The 20327-nt window shown below is 43.9% G+C and overlaps 1 protein-coding gene across 3 annotated transcripts in view; it reads left to right on the forward strand.

The window, feature by feature from the left end:
• The window catches only part of SRFBP1 (serum response factor binding protein 1), a 446408-nt gene that overhangs the window by 167981 nt on the left and 258100 nt on the right, over nt 1-20327 (forward strand). For 2 of the 3 annotated variants that reach the window (XM_085632663.1, XM_085632662.1), the window contains exons 2-3: nt 16000-16088; nt 18705-18777. In XM_085632663.1, coding sequence (XP_085488789.1) covers nt 16000-16088; nt 18705-18777 — 162 coding nt within the window. The remainder of the gene's footprint in view (nt 1-15999; nt 16089-18704; nt 18778-20327) is intronic. The other variant, XM_085632664.1, reaches the window with a different exon arrangement.

The raw sequence follows: 20327 nt of genomic DNA on the forward strand, positions 1-20327 counted from the left end.
AAACCATTCTTTTAAAATTGCTCTCCCCTGAGGCGGAAGCCGGGGGATTCTCTGACTATCCTTGATCGTTTTTAAATCTTTAAATTGCACTTATACTTGCTGTCATTGTCCGGGCTGAGGGCAATAATTAGTTCGATGTATTTCTAAATACATCTTGGGTGGCTAAAATCTTGGCGCTTACCTCACCTTCGTGAATACATAGCGCGCTGCATAGCGCGACTGCAGCCTTCATTTCCAACAGCGCTGCCCTCTCGGTCACGGTCACGTGACTTCTCATACCTCACCCGCCATCTTGAGGAGGGAAGGGCTGCGCTCCAGTCTATCCAACGCTCCCCCCCTTCCCGCCCCCTCAATGTATAAAAGTACAGGCACTTCCCGTCCGCGCAGCGGGCGGGCGCAGCGGGCGCGCCGGCGGCGCGCCGGAGGCGCGCCAGAGGCAAGCCCGTCTGCGCCCGTCCGCGCCGGGACCGGGCCCAGGGCCACAACTCCTGCCCAAATGGTTCCAGGAGTTCTTAAAATATATACCAGACATAACCTATACGCGCTTCGACCACCCAATATGATCAAATGTTTAAAGATCAATCCCTCAGAGATCCACAAGGATACTGCCATCATCTGCCCTCACTGTTGTGATACCTTCCCAATAATACTTCCTCAAACTAATGACTCGGCAACCAAACATGATGTAGGTGCTCTCACCTCCATAGCCCTTATAAATGCTCGCTCACTTGGCAAGCACAGGCAGGAAATATATGATCTGATAACCGATTTCAAACTCGACATATTGTTCATCACAGAAACATGGACGGATGACTCTTCACAGCCAGACTTGGTCATCGCCGTTCCAGAGGGTTTCAAAGCCTACTGTCAGGACAGGCCCACACAAAGAGGGGGGGGGCTGGCCATTATTGCCAGAGATTTATATCCTGTTAGAACAACTTCTATTCCATCCACCTCCTGTGAGGCCATGCAATTTGCTATTAACATTTCCCCCTTGTTTAATTTCAAGGGGATATTAATATATCGTCCACCAGGTTCAAAGACGACCTTCCTGTCCAATATAAACACCATGATGGAATCTGTAGCCACAGAAAGCAGCTTTACGGTGCTAGGTGACCTGAACTTTCATTTAGATCTAGGTCACCTTACCGACTCTGCCGCCCTCATCTCTGACCTAGGCACTCTAGGGCTAAAACAACTTGTTACATCTTCAACCCACCAAGCAGGCCATATTTTAGACCCCATCTTTTCTAACCTAGAAGGACTGCAAATTACCAATATCTTGCCACTGCCTTGGACCGACCATTTTGCGGTTTTTGCAAACATAGCCACTGAAAATCACTGTAAGAAAAATTCCCAACCTATACCGAAACAATCTTTTAAAGACTGGAAAAATATAAATCATGAAGATTTGAAACACATACTAGAACAAACATATCCAGTGTTTGCTTCAGACCCTAACTTAGCACTCCAGCAATTATATGACTGGATGGGCAAGGCAACACACCAGTCAGCCCCTTCTAAAGTACACTCTAGTAACAGAGCTAAACCCACCGCACCTTGGTACAATGATAAACTAAGGGCACAAAAACAGATAAATCGTAGTAAGGAAAGAACTTGGAGAAAAGAATATGATACCAGTAGTAAATTTGCCTATAAGAAATCCTTAGCACTATATAAAATCATGATAGCGGAAGCGAAAAAAGAATACTATAGTGAGCAAATTGAGAAAGTTAAGAACTCCAGCAAACAACTATTCTCAATCACCAAAGTATTATTAGGCAATACCCCAGACCTTACACCCCCCCCGTCACAATCCTTGTGTGACTCTCTTGCCTCTTTTTTCTACACCAAAGTAGATGATATCTACCAGGCGTTCTCTTCCAAATCACTTCCGGGTTCTATCCCACCTACCACTTCCCCCCTGGTTAACACGTTCCCTTGTTTCCAACCAGTCACCTTGGACCAAATAAAAAATACTTTATTTACCATTAAATCAGGTTCACCTCTGGACCCCTGCCCTTTATCTGTACTCAGACCAGTAATTGACGCCATTCTACCGGCACTCACTCAGGTTTGCAATTTAATATTGCTGTCGGGCAATTATCCGGCCCCTCTCAAAAACACTTTACTAAAACCTCTGCTAAAAAAACCCTCTCTGGACAAAAGTGAGTTAAAAAATTATCGACCAATTGCCAGTCTACCCTTCATGGCAAAGATGATTGAAAAAATCATGAATACCCAGATCTCCGAGTTTATTGAAAAACATCAGCTTCTCGACAACACGCAGTTTGGGTTTAGAAAACATCACGGGACAGAGACAGCCCTGATCAAAGCCACTGACGATATCAGGGTCATTAGGGACCAGGGTGGCACTGCCATACTGGTCCTGCTAGATTTATCAGCGGCTTTTGACACGGTCGACCACAACATCTTGGTCGACCGTGTCCAAGGACTTGGCATCTGCCACACTGCCAAAAACCTGATAGAGTCCTTCTTAGCCAAAAGAACGCAGGCTGTCACTCTGGGACCCTTTCAATCAGCTCAACTCTCTTCTCCTTGCGGAGTTCCTCAAGGCTCATCCCTGAGTCCGACTCTGTTTAACATCTATGTGTCGGACCTTGCTAAGACCATCAAAGCACATGGGATGAGCCTAACCTCTTACGCCGACGACACCCAACTAGTGTTGGCGGTTAAAGGCGACGGAGAGCAAGTAGCTGAAAAATTTAAGAAAGGGCTCCTAGATATAGGAGACTGGATGGCTACAAACTGCCTAAAGCTAAACTCGGAAAAAACCGAGGTACTCATCTTTGGTCCACTCCTTCCAGCCTGGTCCACCTCTTGGTGGCCAGAGACCTTCGGTACTCCTCCGATGCCCACTTCGAAGGTTAGGAACCTTGGTGTCATCTTTGATGATGGACTAAACTTCATGAACCACGCTAACAAAACAGTTTCTACAGCACACATGAAGTTAAAAATGATCAGGAAAATACGACCTTTTCTCCCTGACTCCGCCATCAAGACACTGGTTTCTGCCCTGGTCCTTTCATCTTTGGACTATTGCAATGGGCTATTTCTCAATGCTCAATCCAGAGTAATTGCAAAACTCCAAACTATTCAAAATGCGGCAGCTCGTCTTCTTACCGGTAAAACAAAGTTTGAACCCATTTCCAAAGATATAAAAGATCTTCATTGGCTCACTGTACAAAAACGAATTTATTTCAAATCACTTTGCATTGTATTCAAAACCATTAATAATCAAGGACCTCATTTTTTAAGAGACCAACTACAATCTTATAAACCCACAAGAGTTTTAAGATCAGCTACTCTCAGTCAACTGGTCGTCCCCCGCACCAAAACAGTTAGCTGGGGTGACCGACGCTTTTTGGTGGCGGCCCCCAGACTCTGGAACACCTTACCCCTTAACATCAGACAAAGTGTTACACTGCTTCAATTCCGTAAACTCTTGAAAACCTGGTTGTTCGTTCAGTAACCTCTTTTCTTTTTTTTTTCCCTCACATCTGTTCACTTAACTGGTTGTACCCCCGCGCACTTCCTTGTCATTATTGGTTTTTAGCGCCAAGACGCCTACGGGTAAATGCAGCGCTTTACAAATATTAAAAATAAATAAAATAAATAAATAATAAAAGTGATTTTTTTTCAGCTAAAATTGAGGTTTGCAGGGGATTCTGGGTAAGGAAACGTTGGGGGATCCACGCAAGCCATACCTCCCTGGAAGCCGCCGGGTGTCTAGTTTTCAGAAATGTATGGGTTTGGTAGGTTTCCCTAGATGGCCGCCGAGCACCGGGCCAAAAACCCAAGTGACCCCCCTTGCAAAACCAGGTGGTTTTGCGATAGGCCATTTTGATGTCGCCTCACTACGTTTGGGGCCCTCACCTGTCGCGGGTACTTGGGCCTCTCATACAAGTGAGGCACCATTTTTACCGGGAGACCTGGGGGAACGCTGGGTGGTGGTAATTTTGTGTGAGCCCAGTGATGCCACAACTTTCCCACACCAAAATGTGTGAAAAAAAGTGACTTTTTCAGCTAAAATTGTGGTTTGCAGGGGATTCTGGGTAAGGAAACGTTGGGGGATCCACGCAAGCCATACCTCCCTGGAAGCCGCCGGGTGTCTAGTTTTCAGAAATGCATGGGTTTGGTAGGTTTCCCTAGATGGCCGCCGAGCACCGGGCCAAAAACCCAGGTGACACCCCTTGCAAAACCAGATTGTATAGACATAATTATTTGTTTATTTCTACAGCGTGAGAATTTTGGAACAATATTGCAATTAAAATGTGACAGACATTTTGAGGTTTGCAGGACATTGGGGATAAAAAAACTTTTTTGAATTCACAAGAGAGACATCACCATGAACTCCCATGGGTTTACGACAATATCTACAGTTGGTGGGTTATTCTTACATGGAAAGTACACCTTGGCAGAGAAACTAAAGACAAAGATTCCTGCACAACCATCTATTCCTCAAACGCACACACATACTGGTTGGATTTGGCACGAGGGCGAGTCATGGTTCAGTGTATTAAATTTTATTAACACGAGATTTCACAAAAATTAAATGCACTGTCAATAATTAAATTCACAAAAAACAAAACCAATGACTCACAGCTCGTGAGCTGTAAAGCCACGTCAAGGCACCAACCACTTTACAGGCCATTCACACACCTTTCATACGTGATACAAACAAGACCATTCACACCACCAGGCACAAAAGCAACACATTACAAAATTCACAAATAGGGACAAGGTACACCCTGCTTCAGAAAGACAAATATTACTGCACAGCCATCTAATCCTCAAGCACACACACATACTGGTTGGATTTGGCACGAGGGTGAGTGATGGTTCAGTACATACAATTGTATTAGCAAGTGATTTCACAAAAATGAAATGCACTTTTAATAATTGAAAGGGCGAGAAACTGAACCATTGACTCACAGCTCGTGAGCTGTAAAGCCACAACAAGGCACCAACCTCTTTACAGGCCATTCATACACCTTTCATAAGTGTAAGACATACAAAACCATTCACACCGCCAGCCGCGGGCCCATCACATAATAAAACTCACACCAGCACACAGCGCCATTCAAGGACCCATCACTTTTACATGCCCACATTCCAGACACTGCAAAAACACAAGCTGATGGATTGCGTGGAGTGGCACTCCGCTAGCAGTGTGTGTAGTGACCAGCAGCAAGTCACACCACTACCAGAGCTCCATTCCACGCACACCGCTAGCCAAGCGCCAGTCCACGCACACCGCTAGCCAAGTGCCAGTCCAGGCACACTGCCAACCAATCGCCAGTCCAGGCACACTGCCAGCCAATCGCCAGTCCAGGCACACCGGCAGCCAATCGCCAATCCACGCACACCGCCAGCCAAGCTCCAGTCCACGCACACCACCAGCCAAGCACCAGTCCACGCACACCGCCAGCCAAGTGCCAGTCCACACACACCAACAACCAAGCGCCAGCCTACACACACCGCCATCACATTTAGGGTTTTTTTAGACAAAAGTAAAAACACAAACAAATCTCCAAACACAAAATCAGAAACTAAATACATTGCACTAACGCCAACTTTGAAACAGAATCAAATTTTCCAAATAATACAGACCAGGCAGTTCACTTTACCACTCATGAATGCTCCCAAAAATTATTTTGCGTGTGGTACGCTCTAAAACAAGCAGGGATACACAGCCCAGGTTTAGAAGGACAGTCGGGACAGTACATACAAATCTCCTTCCGCGTGCGTACCTCTTCGCCAACAGACTCTACATCTCCTACTGGGAAAATCTTTTGAGGGTGTGGGAGGAATGTGATCAGGAAAGTGGCGATCTCTCAATCTAGCAACATCCTCCACCACTCCAACTCAAGGAACACTTGCCTGTTCCACTACAATAAGGCTGCCTATTACAGACTCCTGGAACTTAGCAAAAGTCATCTTTGACACGGGGCAAGAATCCTGGAACACAACAAAAGCATTAAAGGTTGCCAAGTGGAAAAGATGGATAGCCAACTTCTTGTACCAAATGTAAGCCTTACGAAGAGTAGCGTACGGTTCCAACCTCTGATCTACTCTGTCAACACCACCCATGTGCCTATTATAGTCTAAAATGCACACAGGTTTGCGCGCTTCAGCAACCTGCCCCCAAACAGTCACAGGTGCAGTTCTTTCATCATCGATAGTAGTCAGCATGTAGACATCTCTCCTGTCTGAAAACTTCACAGCAAGAAGCTCCTTGCAACGCAACACACTGCACTGTCCCCGCACAAGCTTTTGACAAACAAGTTCTTTTGGGAAACCTTTACGGTTAGAGCGGATTGTGCCACAAGCAACAGTGTCCACTTTGGCCAATTCCCTGAACAACCGCACACCAGTGTAGAAGTTATCTACATATAAATGGTGGCCTTTGTTAAAAAATCCTCTACCAAGTTCCCAAACAATTTTCTCAGTCACTCTAAAAGTGGACGGACAACCAGGGGGGTTAATCCTGGATTCCTTACCGGTGTACACCCTGAAATTAGAGACATATCCAATCCTACTGTCACACAGCATATACAGCTTAATTCCATAGCGTGCCCTCTTACTAGGAATGTATTGCCTAAAAACCAAGCGGCCGTTGAACAACACCAAAGACTCATCCACTGCAATTTCTTTCCCAGAAGCATAGATCTCAGAAAATCGATCAACAAAGTGATCAAGGACAGGCCTAATCTTAAATAGACGGTCACACTCGGGGTGATCTCGTGGCAACGCTAAACCATTATCAACAAAATGCATCATCCGAAGCAGAAGCAAATACCGACTCATGACTACCGGAAAAATAGCAGTTGCCATCAAGGGACTAGTAGACCAATATGAAGACATTGATGGCTTCCCTAGCAAGCCCATCAACAAAGTTAAACCCAAAAACTTCTTCATCTCTTCAAGATTTGTGGGAGTCCACCGGGTAGCTCTAGAGTGTGGCTTAAGACTGGCACTGTTGTCCCTCAAAAACTGTTCGGCATACAAATTAGTCTGCTCAGCAATCTCTGCCAAAAACACATCGTCCATAAACAACTGAAAAAAAATTATCGGCAAAAAGTTTTCAGTATTCACTCTACACCCTGGAACACCAGTAAAGTCTGGCAATGCCGGGTGCACCATGCCAGGGGCAACCCAGAGGTCATCACTTTCAAAGGGAAGCCTTGCAGCCCCAGCCTGCAGCCCAGATGCCTCTTGCCGCACTACACCAACGGGAAGCCTTGCAGCCGCGGGCTGCAGCCCAGAAGCCTCTTGCCGCACTACACCAACGGGAAGCCTTGCAGCCCCAGGCTGCAGCCCAGATGCCTCTTGCCGCACTATCGGCACATCAGTCTCCTCCTCTAACACAGGCACTTCATCCGCACTAAGAGTATCTTCATCATCCGATGACTCCATATGGAGAGAAAACTCACTGCCGGAATCGTCCCCTGCCTCCTCTGCCTCATATGCAGAGTCAGTCTCTGAACCATGGTCAGAGGAAGACTCAAAAAGCAAACCAACAACCTGCTGAGCAGTAATCCTGCGGCTAGCCATTATACTTACTAAGATAGAAGACTGCACAAACAAGTCAACAACAACCAACAATGTGCAAACCAAGTAAGTAAAGAAATGTGTACCTTTATCACAAAGATCAATGTACTCAAAAACTATAGAATTCAATTACAAGAGACCGCTACACTCACCAGAACCTACTGTGCAGTGTCACAGCAAAAACCAACGATATCCAACTAGAAAGAAGAAAAAAAAAACAAATTACTCACAAGACAACAAAATACACATCGCGCACAAATGCAAAGTTTTTGATACTCAAAAACCAAACATACTGCTATTTTTACACCATTTGCAAAAAATAATTCATGCAGAGAAATCAAACACATTTATATAACAATAAACATTATAAGATGCTATGTTACTACCCAAATGGTCAATCGGGTTGTGTGCCAGGTGGGGCAGAAAACAGCAGGAAAAAGAAAAACAAGGCTACTCTGTCCTGGGGCGGGGGGGCCAAATACATATTATAAAAAATTGCACCCTGGAAGCGACCCTTGCCCAAGGGGTCACTTTCATTTTTATTTAAACTAATTCCCTGGTGTCTAGTGGGCTTTTCTGCCCCCCCTCGGACCAGAAACGGTTACACAAAAGACCGATCTGCCCCCAGGGGGGGCAGAAAAGTCTTAATAAAAATTTGGGACCCCAGGAAGCGACCCTTGCCCAAGGGGTCGCTTCCTTTACTCAAAAAATAACATCCCTGGTGTCTAGTGGGCTTTTCTGCCCACCCTGGGAGCAGAAACGGCTACATAAACGACCGACCTGCACCCAGGGGGGCAGAAAAGTCTTAATATTAATGTGGGCCCCCAGGAAGCGACCCTTGCCCAAGGGGTCGCTTCCTTTACTCAAAAAATATCATCCCTGGTGTCCAGTGGGCTTTTCTGCCCCCCCCTGGGAGCAGAAACGGCTACAAAAAAGACCGATCTGCCCCCAGGGGGGGCAGAAAAATCTTAATAACATTATGGGGCCCCAGGAAGCGACCCTTGCCCAAGGGGTCGCTTCCTTTAACGCAACAAAGACATCCCTGGTGTCTAGTGGGCTTTTCTGCCCCCCCTGGGAGAGCGGAAACAGCAACAAAATCAAACCGATCTGCCCCCAGAGGGGGCATAAAAGTCTTAGTACAAAAATGGGGCCCCAGGAAGCGACCCTTGCACAAGGGGTCGCTTCCTAACACAACAAAGACATCCCTGGTGTCTATTGGGGGCATCCCTGCTCCACGATCGCGACGCTGAGCACGATCGTGAAGCAGGAATGCCCAGCATTGAGACATTAGGGGAGAGGAAATACTCTTTCCTCTCCCCCGATGCCTCAAGGCATCCCAATTTCAACCCCCCCCCCCCCCCCGGCCCTACCGGAGACAAACACGTACCTCGTTGCTTGGACGCGCTGGAAGAGATGAATTCCAGCGCGTCCAACGCTTCCTGATGACGTCGGGGCACTCTGTGCGCGCTGACGTCATGGGGAAGCGTGGGGGGGCTCGGGGGTGGCAGCGGAAACTCTAACGCTGCCATCCCCCTCTGTGGGGGCAGGATCTATGCCCCAGGGGGGGAGCGCCAGCGCTTCCCCCCAGGGGCTGTGCTCATGACGGAGCGGTTCCGTCATAAGCACAGCCCAACCGATGCTCATGACGGAACCGCTCCGTCATGAGCATCGAAGGGGTTAACACATCATGTTTTTATAATTCCAGTGGTTTGGAAATTATTGGATGGTATTTGTTTTAAGTAGTAACTTCCAAGGGCTGTGTGAGCTCCGGCTTCATCTGAACCTAGGCACTGATTGCACACAGTCTTGAACCTACATAGGAGTGTTGCAATCAACAGGCTCTGACCTACTTCTTGTCTGTATATTTGTCTCCTGTCCAGAAAATCTCATATGTGGCATGCTTCATCATGAGGTCTCCACCATCTACCACTCTTTAGCATCGTTTTGTGTGATTATTAGTCACCTACTGTTAAGAGTGTAGTGATCCATGCGTCACCTTTTCAGGTATTTCCTCGCACTATTGCTTATATCTGGGCAACTCACTCTCTCTCTTTTTCTCACTCACTCTCTCTGATTTCATTGTGTGCATTTCTAATTCTATTTATTATTTAGTTGTGTGTGACTTAAAGTATTTTTATGGCCTGCAAGGCCTATTGTTTAAAGCAGAAATAGAATGGCTTTTGGGTAAGCACCCTTCAGCCTTTGCTTTGAGACACTGTTAATCACATTTTGGATCAGCTCAGAGGCGTATACATCTCTAAATTCCTATCACTGGTATTTTCATGCATCTTTCTGTTACATGGGAAGTGGTTCCATTACAATGCACAGTTGTTCACCCTCTAACATTTGTTAACAGATTGAGGCTTTCTAGAATCTATGATTGCTGTCTATTTACATAACCCCTTGGCATGCCTCCCTTTCTCCAAAGGCGGTTCCATTACAATCAACACTTTTGCCGGTGTCCACTCAAGGACCAATGAAGTCCTTTCAGATGCCGATGAAAAAGCTGAGGTTCTAAATGGCACAGTAAAGCTCGGGGATGGTGGGGTAGGGGCAGAGAGGCCATAAATAGCCAAAGTGGAAGAATTTAAAAATTGCTTGACATGTTTGGATCAGATTCTGATGCCTTGACTTTCTAAAATGTACCTCTCAGAAATGAGAATGAAAAAAGGAAAGTTGCTCAAATGGATTTCTCTCTTCTTATTACCTTCTAGAGTGTAAGCACCTGATATTTGCAAAAAGCAAATTCCCTTGTTATGAAGTTCTGATGACAGCTTACCAGTCATATTTTACAGTTGTAATCCCTAAGCCGTTGGAGATGCAAGAAATCCTTGTGCACACTTAGCAGCCACTTGCAAACCTGTTTATAGAGCTAATGTTAAGGAAGCAGTCCTCTGATCCGCTATCGCCCTTTAATAAAGTACTAATAAGTACCTTGACCGACTCATTGGACAAGCTGTAATCTTCCCTGTTGGTCTCATGCAGACAGTCTTCAAAAAGCATAGACTGGCAGTCTCCCAACCACCCTTTCTTTTTCCACACCCTAGGCTACAAACTTAGGTATTTCATGTTTCCTATGGCTAATACCCTCTCTATGGTACTTTCAAACAAGTAATTCAAGAAACTGGATGCTAGGAGTGGAAAAGTATTTGCCACTGCAGTCTAGGCTATGAGCAACATATGCAAATTCCTTCTTTGCGTGTTATTTCCACACCCCGTGGTAAATGGCTGCACTCCCTAGCTTATCCCAATACATGCAAGAGTCTTTTACAGTCACTAGGGCAAAACAGTCGTGATGCAGCCTAGCACACTAAGCCGTTAACTACGTGCCCCAGATAGAGAAAAGGATGAGGATGAGACAATAGTGAAGGTTAGTCCTTTGATATTGTTGATGTTGGTCAGTTTGGAGGCAGACCAAGAGTAGGAGGAGCGATATATGACCCACCACTGTTTTTGTCCACCTGGTCAATGTGCATAATTAGCAGATTGGCAGGAATAGCCAGAGCAAAATCAGCCTCCAAACACTCTTTAAGCCAGGTTTCGGTTAAGAACATCATGCTCCAGTAGTTCTCGGCAAGAAAGTATAAAACTTCAAGGGAATGTCTGGGTAGGATCGACAATTAGGTAAGCAGAGAAGGAGGCACACAATTGGGGTGTAGCCATAGTTTTGGCGCTACTAGTGGAGGTAATTCAGTCACCTGTGCCATATGTCGAGCTAGGCTTGTCTGAATAGTTAGGGGAGAACCCACAGATGTTCCCCTCAGCCATGTCAGCAGGAGTCAGATCGCACAAATGGTTGAAGGAAGCAGAATAGAGCTCCAGCAACTCTGCCCTTGCATACACCCTTAGGGGGGTTTCATGGAGGGACTTACCGGCAGCATGGCTGGTGCTGGCCGCGGTCCGGACGCAGATGGGTGCAGACAGGCTTACCTTGGGTGTGCCTTTGGCGCACGTCCACTGCGCGTCTTCAGCATACTGGGGCTTATAAAGGAATAGGAAACGTGTTTTTAAACACCAGAACTCCCTAATCCTAAAAATAGCACCTCTAAGTATCGCGGGGTCCTGAAGCAGAATCGATCAACACTATCTTGCAATAAACATGAAAGTGCCTGAGAAATAACTAATGCTGTTTTTTATATTCTTACACCGAAAGGTGCAAATGCAGGTAGAGTTTAGTCAAACATGTAAAAAGTGCAAATCCAGAAACAGTGCACGCAAACAATCAGTTTAAAAGGATTTAAAGTTTTAAAATGGCAGAGAGTTAACCCCATGCGTCCGCAGCATACTGGGGTTTATAAAGGTATGGGGTCCATGATTCTAAACACTAGAGCACCCAAAACCTAAAAATGGCGCCTCGAAGTGTAATCGCTGTCCCAATGTGAAAGCGATGAACACCGTCTTGCAATAAACATACAAGTGTCCAAGAAATAACAAAATTATGCATTTTTAAAAGACTCCCCCCTAAAAGTGAAAATGGAGTTAGAGTCCAGGGGAGGTCTAGGTCCTCCTCTGTTAATTCAGCCTCCCCCAACCACTCCATTGGGACCTACATCTCTAGCCAGAGGGAAGACTCATTGGAAAGGGAATGCCACCTGCTCAAGCGTGAGAGAGCCAAGGTCAAGATCAATAATGAGCAGTAGGCCATTAACAAGGAGACCCTGGAACTTCAGAGGGCTAGGAAGAATTTGGGACTAGGGTCTAATGGTGACAAAACTTACGGTCAGGGAACATTCCTTTGATTCTAGGAACCTGAGCAGGATAGTCCCTCCTTATCAGGTAGGAGATGACATCCATAAATGGATCACTGCTTTTGAGCAGGCCTGTAAAGTTCTGACGGTCCCCCAAGTGCAGTGCACAGCTATCCTGTCGCTCTACTATGCTAACAAAGGTAGAGACAAATTGAACTGCTCACTGTTGGGGAGGAAGATGCAGACAATTACTCAGTCTTGAAGAATATCCTCATAGAGTGGTGTGGTTTAACCACTGAACAGTACAGGGTTAAGTTTATGGACACACAGAAGGCATGCACCCAAGACTACGTAGGTTTTGTAGACTGTGCTATTTACGCTCTGGAGGGCTGGCTTCATGGATGTATCGTACATGACATTGAGGGACTGTATAATCTATTGGTGAGGGGGGCACATCCTTAATAACTGTCAAAATCAGCAACTGCACCAGTACCTGGTGGACTCTGATCTGACCTTTCCCCAAGAATTGAGAAAGAAGGCAGACAAATGGGTCAACACCAGGGTCAAGCAGAAGTCGGATGGTTGTGGTGGTGACAAGAAAAAGCAAGATTCTTCTAAGGCTCGAGAGAAGGGTGAGGAGAATGGTAAAGACAAGAAAGAGTCTTCACAAGGTCCACAAATATCTTCCTCTGGGGCTGGGTCCCAATCATCTTCCTCCTCCAACAAGAAACCTTGATGTTACCAGTGTAAGGAGAAAGGCCATGGAGCAAGTGATGACAATTGCTTTAAATCTGGCACCAAGTAGACTACTACTACTGATCCGAAAGCAACAAATGCCCCTAGCACCAGTATAAGTAGTAATGGTGCCCCCAAGGGATTAGTAGGGTTAACCTTGGGTTATGAAGTAACTTCTAGTCTAGTCAGAACTCCCACTCAGGCTGTTCTTGTCGGTGGCATGGAACTTGCCACTTTACTTGTAAGTCCCACTAACTTGGGCAAGTACAGACAACCGCCACTCATTAGTTGTCAAGAAGCTATGGCACACAGGAGCCAGTGTCAGTACAGAAACTTGTGTCTCCTGAACAGATGATACTTGGTCAGATTTACCAGGTGACCAATGCTAGCAATGTCAGGACTGATCATTCCTTGGCAATTGTGAATCTCAGCTGGGGAGGGGTAACTGGCCCTAAAAGAGTTGTGGTTTTCCCAGACCTGCCTGTGGACTGTCTGTTGGACAATGATTTAGAAACTTCAGCTTGGTCTGAGTTGGAGTTCAAGACACATGCAGAAATGATGGGTATTTCTGCCAGTGCCTTCGCAGTCACCAGGGCTCAGGCAAAAAGACTAGACACATAGGGAGCCCTGGGTCCTGAAAAAATGGACCAGGAAGCTCCCAAACAGAAGGGGCAGGAAAGGTAAAGATGTATCCTGCTCCCAGTGAGGATCAGTCTCCTGAGGGAGATGACCTCAGCCCCTGTGAAGGAACTGTCCCAGAGGATCGTGGGCCTGACACGGCAGAGTTATTGGGGGCAGGGGGCCCTTCCAGGGCAGTCTTGAGGCTGGAACAGAAACCCTGTCCCTCTCATGAACAGCTCCAACAGCAACCTGCTGCTGAGAAGGGAGGGAATTTCAGTAGGTCCCTTAGGATCTATTGGGAAGATAGGCTTCTATTTACTGAGAGTAGAGACCCCAAGCCTTGTGCCACCAGGAGGTTGGTCATACCTAAAACAATTCAGGGGTTGTGTACTATCCCTAGCCCATGACATTCCCCTTGCAGGACATCTTGGGCAAAGCAAGACTTGGGATAGGCTTGTCTCTCACTTTCACTGGCCCCACATGTCTGAGGATACCAATGAATTATGTCATCCCTGTGTCACTTGCCAAGCCAGTGGTAAGTCAGGTGGCACAACAAAGGCCCCCCTAATTCCACTTCCAGTGATTGGGGTTCCCTTTGAGAGGGTAGGGATAGACGTTGTAGGTCCCTTAAACCCGCCAGCAGCATCTGGACATAGTTACATTCTAGTGGTGTTGAACCATGCCACTAGGTATCCAGAATCTATTTCATTTAGGACCACTACAGCTCCTGTTGGGCTAGCGCCCTTCTGGAAGTATTTTCCAGAGTGGGATTTCCTAAGGAGGTATTGTCAGACAGAGCTACTAATGTTATTTATAGCTACATCACTGCTATGTGGATTAAGTGTGGTGTAAACTACAAGTTTACCACACCCTATCATCCACAGTGCAATGGGCTTATTGAAAGGTTCGATCATACGGTATGATCATGGGACTCCCAGAAAAGTGCCTACAGGGAGGTTCCTCAGAATGGGATGGGCTACAGTCCATTTGAACTTCTGTTAGAACATCCAGTTAGGAGACCATTGTGTCTGGTTAAGGAAGGAACGGGAGCAGCCTCACAAACCACCTAAACATTACACAATGGACTATGTGCTTGGCTTACGTTATCATATGGCTGAGTACATGAAGAAGGCCAGCAAAAACGTTGAGCCAGGAGCTTCAGGAATCTTAGCATGACCAAAAGGCTGCACTGACAGTTTACCAGCCAGGACAGAAAGTGTGGGTGTTGGAGCCTGTGGCCCAAGCAGCTCCCCAGGACAAGTGGAGTGGCCACCACACCATACCTGAGAGAAAAAAGGTGAGGTCACCTACCTAGTTACCCTGTAGGGACTTCTAGGAGTACCTAGGTTATTTCATGTGAACCGCCTAAAACCTTTTATTGACAGGGCTTACATGTCCGCTGATGAGGGACAGGAGGAAGAGAGTGCCCCTGTCCCTGATTTCTTCTCTCACGATCCTGTTGCTGGATCAGTGGAAGGAGTAATCTTGGCAGACAGTCTCACTGGTCAGTAGCAAGCTGATTGTAGACCGGTTCACAGTCCGTTCTCTCTGACACCCAGTCAGAACACCTGGTGTACCCATGAACGAGTTTTTTACTTTCAGGACATGCAAAAATTAAACCCACACGTTCTAGGTTTTAAATACTATGCCCCCTACTAGCGTTGAGGGTCTACTTTAGGGGTGACTTATTATTAAAACTGAAGGTTCAGACGTAGTAAAAGTAATGGCAGCTTAAAACTACACTACAGACTGCAGTGGAAGGGCTGAAACAGTTTTACAAGGCTACTTTAGTAGGTGGCATAATGAACACTGCAGCTCACTTGTAGCATTTAATTTGAGGGCCCTTGGTACATGTAGTACAATTTAGTAGGAGCATAAAAGTAAAGTAAATGTACCAATCAGGTGTATGCCAATTGTACCAAATTTAAAGGGACGAGCACAAACCCTTTACCACTGGTTAGCAGGAGTAAAGTGCACAGACACCTAAAGCCACAAAAAACTGTTTAAGGAGGGAAAAGCAAACATCTGGGGTGACCCTTCAGAAAGGACCACGTCCAATAATTACTAATAACAAAAGTTCCCATATGAACTTTTTAGCATGCTAATACAAATCTGAAAATGAAATAATAAAGGGGAAAAACACTATAAAAATGAGATGTGAAGGATTTGGCAATTGCATTTACAAAAGTAAACTCATACTGAATTACCTGCACTTGATATAATTTTGGTTAATCTGTAAGCAAACCAATAATCACATTAGCATTTTGGGATTGTTGTAAGAATAAAGACAGCTAACCTGTCAGTCAACAATTTTGCATGTTAAGCTGTAGGACTAATTACATTTCACAAATATATTCATTATTGTTTTTCCTTCAAATAGGTCGTGAAAATGAGGAAAGAAGTGAAGAAGATCAGAGTTCTTACCATCCGCAAGCTCACACGGCATCTTTCCAAACTGAAATCAAAAAAGTTGGTCATATTTTTAATTTAATATTTATATTTTTATTTTTCTCACTTCATTATGTTAGTATTAGTATGTTATTTTATTAGAGTATTAGGTTTGTATGTGAAAGTTGTATTTTAGAAACATATTAATAAGTTTATGATTAGTAAATAGTTTTTGATTTAGATGATCTCATTTTGAAACAAACAATTTCACATGGAAATTCTGAAAGAAATCCTTAAAACCGATTTGAAAGTATTAAATTCAAACAAATTGTTGGAAAATTGGAGTAATATCTTTCTTGGGCAATCTAGGTTTGAAACTAGCTTTTCTTTTTGGGGAAACATATTGTTCAACTCAGATCATCCTTTCCTTTTAAGACCATTGTTAGTGATGCTTTACTTATTTTCTTGACATTCTTTCAGAAGAGTAACATAGTTTGTGCACTTGTTATTGAAGGTCTTTCATTGTAGTAGTGTTTCAAAGCAGTATTTCTACTGTGGTGTCATAAGGATAAATATCTTAGGTTTGCTTAGCATATGATGATAACTTTAAGACATGATTATTTGCATCATGATTGTCTTTAAATCTTCCTGGAATTTAGGCAGAAATTTTGTTTTAGGTAATCAGTCCTCCAACTAAATAGGAATATTTTATTAATACGCTGTTTGCATCCAGAGGCCAAAAAGGTGAAATGGACCATATTAATGTGAACTAATATTTTTTATATATATGGAATATTTGTTCAATATAATTAAATAGACAATTCTTAATGATAGAGTACAGAGCTAGCAATATTCCAGTAGTATTTCATGTTTTGAATATGTGTACAAATGTAGAGTTCAAATACTTGAAGTTCATATAGAAATATACAAAATGAGTGCTTGTGGTAACATTTGCTACTGAAATATGCACACTTTATGCAATAAAATATTAGTTTGACCTGAGAACAACAGATTTTATACTGTGAAACGTTTATTTGATTCACAACTAATTCGCTAATGTAATTGAGGTCAATGGTAAAACAGTTGACATTTCAGATCTACCACAAATGATGCCGACCTTCATCAGGACTATAATGAAAGGTCTGGGAAACCCGTTGAGTTTCTTATTGAGTCCGCAAGATTAGCAGTCAGAAAAGTTATTAAGTTTGAAAATGAAGGAAGCATTAAGGGCGCCTTAGTTGACCAAAACATGTCTAATTTATTTGTAGAAGCTTTTGAGGAACAGTCAGTCTTCTCTCTATTTAATACTTTATTGGCCCATTTGGTGCTTTTAAAAAGAAATATTGATATATTTCTCATTTGGCGTTGGTACTTTCTCAGTCGCCTGAGCATTGGCCTAGCTTCATAATGGAATATGATTAACTTGTAATTCACTTTTGTTGAATTTGGAAAATATAACATGCTGGTTTTGCTGTTCGCATCTGTACTCAAACTACAGAAAGAAACAATGTGAGAAACCTTAAGAGTATTCTGCCACATAACATGCTTCATACACTGAGATGCATGTGTTGAGAGAAGATTGACAAATTTGTACAAGCCAATATTCTGTGTCAACAATTGGCTGACCGTAGGGTAGCTCCAATATTTAATATGATATTTTCTATCAAGAGCATGATACTACAAGTGGGAGACTCTCCACCAACTTAAAAACAGAATGATCCCATAATGGTCTGTGTGACAATGTTTTGGTACTTTCACTACACCTATCCGCAAATGGATTCTGAGCAAGTGGCACTGCACTCCAGAAACTGTTATGTTGAAAACCACTATCTACTTTCAAAAACAGCACACAAAAAAACTCAGAAACCTTATGTTCCTTACACACACAGAAGAATCAGCAGAAAGCGCACTGGTGAAGCGGTGGGGATTTAATCCCGCTGAACACTTGTTTTAATGGTGGTAGCCTGTACCATTACAAAAACACAAAATATTTGAATTTCAAAGGACGTGAATTTAGATCCAATAATGTGGTGCACTGCATCAGATGCCAGTGTAACATACATTATATTGAAAAAACAGCTGTAGAAATCCAGCGCTGGATTGTACAACACATACAAAAGTTTAACAGATACACAATAAAAAATGGGTTGATGGGAATGCTTGAGCCAATGTTCTTTAACAGCAGGGATTTGTTCTGTGTGGCATTCCAGTCCAACGTTTTTTTTTAGTCTGCTTCTACCCACAGCACAGGCAGTCCTGCTGTGCCTAAGGACTTAAAGTGTACCTCTTTGAGATAGAATACATTATTTAACTACTTGTATTTCAGTGCTGAGGAGATGGTGTCTCAAACTTTATGTGGGACTTCTTTATTGTGATAAACCTGGTCCCTTTTCACAGTTGTGCAGTCATGCTATCAAAAAGGAATACAGAATGGTTAAGAAGCACTGATTCAATCATTTCCCTCATCCAACCATCACTTTTGTGTTACCTGTATGATTTTGGTTTCCAACTAATTGCAGTGTGTGGCTATAAGTTGCTTGAAAATGATGGTTGCACATTTGAATATCAATTCATGGAGTTGTACATTCAGATTTACTTTTACACTGTATGTTCAGAGATTCAAATTATATACATATATGTTCGTAGAGTCACATCATTAAGATTAAGTACATAAAAGAAATTAAATATTGTTTTCAGGGGCTCCCAAGAGGATATACTTAGAAATCAAAGACGAGCTCAGAGGCTACTGGAAGAAATTCATGCCATGAAGGTAATTCAAAAATAGTTTTTTCAAACATTTCTGACACCCTCTTTGCTAATCTGTCTCATGTCAAAATGTATATTGGTTTGGAATACTTATTGGTTCACAGGCTGATGTTTTCAAGAGATGTTTATAAATGAAAGAACTTAAATGTCCACTACCCACAAATACAGACATATATCCTCTTGTAAGCCATGATAGAGGCGCTGGCATATTGCCTTGTAAATCTTGCCAAGTTAGAAACCAAAGGAATAATGCTGCTGCACTTCGTGGAAACTAACAACACTAAAGTTAGTTTATCATCGACCAGAACGCCTAAAAAATTATAGCTGGCAGCCACATATTTGAGTCCTATTCATTGGAAGTCCATTCAAATGGACATCTTTCTCTAGATGATCTAAATCACACTGGAGCCCTAGTGAGTCTTGCTTCCGCATTTTTTCCTCATATGTATAGATTTTGAATTAATTTTTACCAAAAACGTTTTAAAGTCCGGATATCGCTTTTGGCTAGATTTTACTATAACTTGAGTAAACTATTTAATTGGACATGGTACTAAAACAGGTAACTGTGAGGCACTCTGTGTAAAACCGAGCTGCCCACTTGCCTCGCTCCTCTCACCATTTGTAGTAGTGATTTGGGTAAAGAGAAGGGGGTTGAGGAGTACTCTCCCATGACATGAAGTGACACAGTCTCTGCTCTCTTTGCTTGCATATGACAAGTTGCTGCTTGATGTGACACCTGTGGGGACTCATAAGCAGAGAGAATGGGCTACCTCTTATTCCTTAGCAGAACATGGTCAAATATACAGGAAACACAATATTCCCTCAGAATAGATTGGTAAATGTATATACCACTTTTGGAGTTAAAAAAATCATTTTGACATTGGAAAACAAAAAGGGCAAAAAATACATGTGCCGTAAACAGCTGCTTGCATTCTGATCGTTGGCATTTTACCCATGCTCCCACCCTAACATTTTGCCACATTACATAATGGCGCTGTGAGGAATTGGGTTGGTGGTTGATTGGGGTGTGAACTCGGCCAAGAAGCAACCACAATCCTTCTCCGGGTGAGGGACAAGCCTTCTCAAATTAACCTGTGCTCGACCCTCTGGTAGCTTGACACAGAGTAGTCAGGCTTAAATTAGAGGCACTGTGTAAGGTATGTGTGCAACACTTCAAACAGTAAAACAGTGACAAACACCACACAAAAAGTATCCCAAGTTAGAATATAGAGTATACTTTAATAAATAAAACAATACCAAAACGACGAAAATCTAATCAACCAGAGATATGAATTTGTAAAGAATATAGTGACAATAGCGCCAAAAAGCACAAAGCGCCGACTCTGGATATATGGTCGCTCTGGACCAGGTCAAAATCACACTTTCAGGCCAACCACAATGGAGTGCAGGTTGTATAAAGTCAACAAGTTAGGCCCACTGAAGTTTACCATCTCAAGTTTGTGCCAAGAGTCCCGTTTGTGTTAAAGAGGGCCTCAAGGAGCAGGCAGAACGTCACGGAGAGCTGTCTGCTAAGCGAGCCGGCCAGCGTCACGG

This window comes from Triturus cristatus, chromosome 2_1 (assembly GCF_964204655.1).
Source record: "Triturus cristatus chromosome 2_1, aTriCri1.1, whole genome shotgun sequence".
Lineage (NCBI taxonomy): Eukaryota > Metazoa > Chordata > Amphibia > Caudata > Salamandridae > Triturus > Triturus cristatus.